Source organism: Haliaeetus leucocephalus, unplaced genomic scaffold (genome assembly GCF_000737465.1).
Source record: "Haliaeetus leucocephalus isolate CR32 unplaced genomic scaffold, Haliaeetus_leucocephalus-4.0 Scaffold165, whole genome shotgun sequence".
Lineage (NCBI taxonomy): Eukaryota > Metazoa > Chordata > Aves > Accipitriformes > Accipitridae > Haliaeetus > Haliaeetus leucocephalus.
This window is the reverse complement of record NW_010972601.1, coordinates 1,697,730-1,703,522: the sequence shown is the minus strand read 5'-3', so window position 1 is coordinate 1,703,522 and position 5,793 is coordinate 1,697,730. Positions and strand designations below refer to the sequence as shown.

General features: G+C 63.6%; 1 protein-coding gene across 1 annotated transcript; it reads right to left on the bottom strand.

The window, feature by feature from the left end:
* Positions 1 to 1,115: 1,115 nt before the first annotated feature.
* SLC7A4 (solute carrier family 7, member 4) lies at positions 1,116 to 4,693 on the bottom strand. Its single transcript, XM_010563357.1, has 4 exons — positions 3,616 to 4,693; positions 2,828 to 3,504; positions 1,903 to 2,011; positions 1,116 to 1,400 (listed from the first exon to the last, which is right to left on the bottom strand). The coding sequence occupies exons 1-4, from the start codon at positions 4,595 to 4,597 to the stop codon at positions 1,207 to 1,209; spliced, it is 1,962 nt and encodes a 653-aa protein (XP_010561659.1). The 5' UTR covers positions 4,598 to 4,693; the 3' UTR covers positions 1,116 to 1,206.
* Between the last annotated feature and the right edge of the window lie 1,100 nt (positions 4,694 to 5,793).

Sequence of the window (5,793 nt, the reverse complement as noted above, 5' to 3'; positions counted from 1 at the left end):
AGCACAGCTGCAGGGAGCAGGGTGTCCACACTGCAAGGCCTGGCAGTTCGGCAACCTCATGCTCGACTGATTGTTTCCTCCATGTATTTCTTCCAAAACATGCTAAAACCCCCTTCCCTTCCACTTTAGGCTGCCCATGGGCAAAGCAGCAGGTTTGGGCCACAGCAGTGCTGCTGGGGACCCCCTCCCCAATGACACCATGGCAGCCGGGGTGAGCCCCAGAGCACAGGGATGCTCGCTGGGGAGGGGGCAATACCGAAAAGCACCCGCAGAGCCCATCCCGAGTCACAGAGAACCCAGGAAGGGCATCATGGGGGGGCTGAGCCCCCCATGCTGGGGCAGGCAGCAGTGCAGGCTGTGCTGCTGGGGCGCAGGGGAAGGAGCGGGGGGAGCTGGCTCCAGGCAGCCCAGCCCAGGGATGCTGTTGGGGATCTCCAGGGACAAGGCAACAAATCTGGGGTCCGGAGCGCCCAGACCCAGCTCAGGGCTGGGGCAAGAGCCTGGCCCTGGCATGACCTTACAGCTGGGCTTACAGCTGGGCACGGCCCCCAGCCCACCCTGGAACAGCCGACAGCAGTGGCTGGGAAGATGCAGTTGGGCTTCTGCCGTGCCAGCCCCCACTGGCTTTCCCGGGGTCCCTGCCCAGCTACTCACTCTGGCCATGTTCCTTCTCCATCTCATGTCCCCAGCTGCTCCTCAGCCCCAGCCTTTTAGGAGAGCGACCCTGGGGATGGGGACGGCAGGGATGCCAGTGGGCTCAGCCGGAGGCAGGGGGGCTCCGCAGGGCTGCAGCAAGAGCCCACGCTGCAGCCAGATGAGACCCAGGATGGGCAGCACTGGGCTGCCTGCCCCGGTCCCCAGGGACCCTCTGCATCCCTCTGCATCCCCGGCTGCATGGACAGGCCAGCAGAAAGATCTGCTGCTCCTCGTGAGCAGGGCAGGCCCTGGGCTGAGGGGGCCGAGACCCAGTTCCTGAGTGCTGGGGATGGGGAGGGAGGGAGCCAGCCCCCCCCAGCCCCACGCTCTGTGCGGAGCGGGTGGGGAAGGGTGAGCATCTTCGTCATCTCTGGATGGAGCCATACACCCGGGGCAGCCCCAGTGGCTCCGCTGTCAAAGGGACCAGGAGAAGGAGGGGGGGGTCTCTGGCCTCACTGCAGGGAGGGGGTCAGATGCTCCCATAGCCAGCTGCCCCCGTCCCCCGGGGTGTCATCTTTTGCAGTCATCGGTGTTGGTGTCCGGCAGCCCAGCGGCGGGCTGGGAGCCGGGCTGGACCGCCTGCACCCTCTCCTCCAGGCTGCCGCTGGGGAACACCACGTAGCGGGCGCTGACACGCTGCGGCCTGGGCTCCCGCAGGTTCTCCTTGCTGTGCCAGATGCCGTAACCGAAGTACACGAGCAGGCCTGCAGCGGGGGACAGGGAGAGCAGCGGCTCAAGCACAGGCCGGCGGCTGGCATGGATGTGGCCAGCATCCCGGCGGAGCAGCACAAGCCACAGTACCGGGGGGAGGGAGCTTAAACGAGCTGCTCGCAGGAGGAAAAGGATTCTGCAGTGTGTAAAGAGCAGGGGGGGCATCCCCAGTCCCTGGGACTTCCCAAGCCCCAGGGACATGCCTCAGGAGCAGGGGGTGGTTCTGGTCCAGAGCTTGAAGGAGAATCCAAACCTTAACAAGAACAAGCCATAACACTCCAGGAACCAGAGAGGGTCAGGGAGATGCTGGGAACCTTGGCTTGCACCTCCGAAGGGGAACCAGAGGCAGAAAGGGGTACAATGCACTTTATAAACCCATCACCAGGGGAGAAGAGCTGCTGAAGCAGCCAGCCGGTGCTGGGACAAGCCCGGTTCCCATCTCCCCTGAAGCAGCCGCTGCCCTCCCGGGGCTCATGCTGCCGTGGGAGCACTCACCTAAGAGCAGCCAGACAGCGAAGCGGAGCCACGTCATGTAGCTGAGTTTCAGCATCAGATAGATATTGAGGATGATGCTCAGCGCCGGGGAGAGGGGTACCAGGGGGATCTGCGAGAGAAAAGGAGCCGATGGGGGGTGAGACCTGCAGGACCACATTCTGCATCCTTAGAACCATAGGGACAAAAGCCAGCACTGGTAAACGTGGGGGACAAAGTGACAGTCTCCCGGGGCTTTCTGAAAATGACTTTTTCTGGGAAAAAGGCAGCCAAAAGCAACAACAGTTAGGGAGCCAGGAGCTGGGAGGCAGGCTGGCAGGGTGGGCATGGGCTCTGGAAACAGCCCAGAGGCACCATCACAAGGACCAAACAAGCTTCCCAGCACAATCCAGAGCCAACGTGGTCCTCACTGGAGAAGCTGGGGCAGGGGCATGGCAGGGAGGTGGTGTTACCACTGGTATTACCGTCTGTGCAGCTGCACCGCACCAGGGCCCAGACAGGCTGGAAACTGGAGAGGGGGAGCAGAAGAGGCACAAAAGTGGTTTGGAGGCTGATGAAAAAGAGCTCCACCAGGTAGCTCAAGGGCAGGCCAAAGGCAGAAGGAGTTGGGATGGGCAGGAGGGGAGTGGGGTGTTGTGGGGATGCAGAGGAGGGAACCCAGGGCGGGCAGGAGCAATCCTGTGGGATGGACCCAGAGCTGCTGAGGATGTCCCCTCCTGGGGACCGGTGACCATACATAGTGACACTGTAGGCACCAACACCTCCCCACACCCAGTGCTTGCTGACACCCTCCTCCTCCTCCTCCTTCGGCAGTTGTGGTGCTTTCAGCGGACCGGTGTGACGGGGGCCTCCCATGGGTCCATCAGAGCTGCTCCCACCCCACCAACCCCGGCAGAGGGACTAATCCTGCCTGGGCCCCCAGGCGTACCTGGAAGGTCTGCGTGCTGTGCTGCTGCTCGTGCGCCCAGATGAGGAGGAGGCTGAGCAGGAAGCCCAGGCTGAAGAGGACCAGCAGCAGGGAGTAGCTCCAGGTGGGCAGGTGGAGGTGGGTGTTGCCAAACACCAAGATGGAGCACAGGCAGATGGCGGACACCATCAGGGTCACCACAGCCACCGTGACCACCTCACCTGGGTAGAAGTCGCTGAGGAACTCCAGGTAGGGCTCAAAAGCTGCCTTCAGCTGCCCTGGCTCCCGGTGCTCTTTACTCTTGTCCCTGTCCACCAGCTGGAGCTTGTCGGAGAAGGACTCGTACTCCTTCAGCTCACCGGTGGACGGACCCTCATGGGGCTCGGGGCTGGGCCGGCCACCAGCCGCCGGTGCAGGGACGTCCACCTTCTGCTGCTGGAAGCGCAGGACAATGATGCTAGCGGCCACAAAGGTGTAGGCCAGCAGCGTGCCAATGGACAGGAACTGCACCAGGGCCTCCAGGTCAAAGACAAGGGCCAGCAGGGCCATGAGCAGCCCGAAGACCACGATGCCGACAACGGGCACCTGCGTGCGGGGATGCACTCGGGCGAAGACCCGAAAGAAGAGCCCGTCCTCAGCCATGGCGTAGACAATGCGCGGCAGGGAGAAGAGATTGCTCAACAGGACCGTGTTCATCGCTGAGGCACAGGCAGAAGAAGGAGGACCATGTCAGACCCAAACCACCCTGGTTCCCACAGCCCCCATCACGAGCGGAGCGGGCAGCTCCCACCGCCACTGTCTGTACTCACCGCAGATGGAGCCAGCGGCCACCAGGAACCCTGCCCAGGCATAGCCCCTCCTGTAAAACGCATCTGCCAGGGCAGAGTCAGGGTCCAGCGTGTGCCAGGGCACCATCAGCGTCAGCACCACCGACACCAGGATGTAGGCCCCGGTGGCCAGCCCCAAGGAGAAAGCGATGGCCCTGGGGACAGCCCTCTGTGGGTTCCTGGCCTCTTCGCTGGAGGCCGCGATGACGTCGAAGCCCACAAAGGCGTAGAAGCAGGTGGCCGTGCCAGCCATGATGCCCGACAGCCCATATGGGGCGAAGCCGCCCTCCTGGGCGCTCCAGTTCCTAGGCTGTGCGAGGACAAAGCCCATGATGAGAATGAAGAGAATGACACCCATGCTGATGGCCGAGAAGACGTGGTTGAGCCAGGAGGACACTTTGGCCCCGAAGGAGATGAAGGCGGTGGCTACCAGCAGGATGGCAGCCGCCAGAAAGTCGGGGTAGCGGGCCAGGAATGGCACCTGCCAGGTGCCCACATGGGTCTCAGTGAAGTTCTTTATCTTGTGGTTGAAGATGGAGTCCAGGTAGCCGCTCCAGGCCCTGGCCACTGCGGCTCCCCCGATCATGTACTCCAGAAGTACGTTCCAGCCAATAAGGAAGGCCCAGATCTCACCCACGGACACGTAGGTGAACATGTAGGCAGAGCCCGTCTTGGGTACCCGGGCTCCAAACTCGGCGTAGCAGAGAGCAGCCAGGAGTGAGGCAAACCCGGCAATGATGAAGGAGACGATGACGGCAGGGCCGGCGATCTCCTTGGCCACGGTGCCTGTGAGGACGTAGAGCCCGGAGCCCACCATGCCCCCGATGCCCAGCAGCGTCAAGTCGATGGTGGAAAGGCATCTGTTGAAGGATGTCTCCATCATGTCGTCCTCCAAGGTCTTCACCCGGTTCAGTTTCTGGCAGAAGCGGGTCAGGTCGGTGGAGCGAGGCAGCCATCTCGCCATCCTGGAGGCAGCGGGCCCTGCCCTCCGGCAGGGTGAAGGGTCCACAGCAGTGAGAGCCTGCCCGGAGACCTGGCGGAGGAGCAGGAAGGTGTGAGCATCCCCTCCTGCAGGGAGCTATTGGGTGGTGGGGACAGGGTGGAAAAGCCACCAGGGCACATTCAGGGTGTCCCTCGCTCCTCAGTCAGCATGGGGCTCAGCACCGGAGCGTGTCCTCCCCCAGGGTGGTGGCACAGGACAGCCAGCCACCCTGTGCAGGGACCCGTGCTTGTGAGCCAGGTGGGAGGGAAACCACAGCACCCCCAGGGCAGCATCTCCCAGGCTTCTCTTTTTAAAACAGAGCTGCATGAAAGCCCAAACCAGGCTGCTCTGGCCCTGCTGAAGGTTTCTTTGCTGCTTCCCCTCCACCTTATTCAACATCTACCTGACCTGCTCCCTGGCGTGCCAGGAGCCCACTGAGGGGGCAGGCAGCATCTCCCCACTCCCAGCACCTCGCTGCTTCCCCAGGGAAAGCCCAGGCGTGGCGTGGAGGCGTGCAGCGGGAAGTCCACAGCAGCTCCAGCAAGGATGTGGGCGTCCCCAGCCAGACCAGGAGACACATCCAGCCCCTGGGGACCAGCCCTGGCTGGCAGCTGCTGCTGGCAGAGCAGGAGGACGCAGCTCTGGGGACCTTCAGCTGCCGCTTCACGGCTGCTCCGTGGGGCGGTCTGTGATTTCGGGGATGCTCTCCCCTTCCGGCAGCCCTCCTCCCCGTGCCAGGATACGTGTCTCCCCGCATCCCCAAACCACGGGTCCTGCTCAGAGGGCTCGTGCTGCTCGGTGCAGCCCCGCTCCCTGGATCCATCTGTCTCGCAGGCCAAAAGGTCCTGGAAAGGCCACCACGAGCTGATGGCATCACACTGGTCCGTGGGGACAACAGGCCTGTTGACACTGGCCGTGCTGGCTGAGACCCCCCCCCAGCCCCACTCGCCTCCTGCATCCGAGTCCCCGCGAGCGGAGGGGCTGGCAGTATCGGGGTGCCCGACCCCAACGCACCCAACAGCCGCAGGCGGGCAGGACGCGGAGCTCGATGCCCGCTGGGTGAGCGAGCGAGCAACCCCCCCAGCGTGGGTGGGGGTGGTCGCGGGTGGGGACCCCCGGACCGGGGGGGTGGTGGTGAGGCTGTGTGGGTTCAGCCTCCGGATTCATTCCCGGGTGAG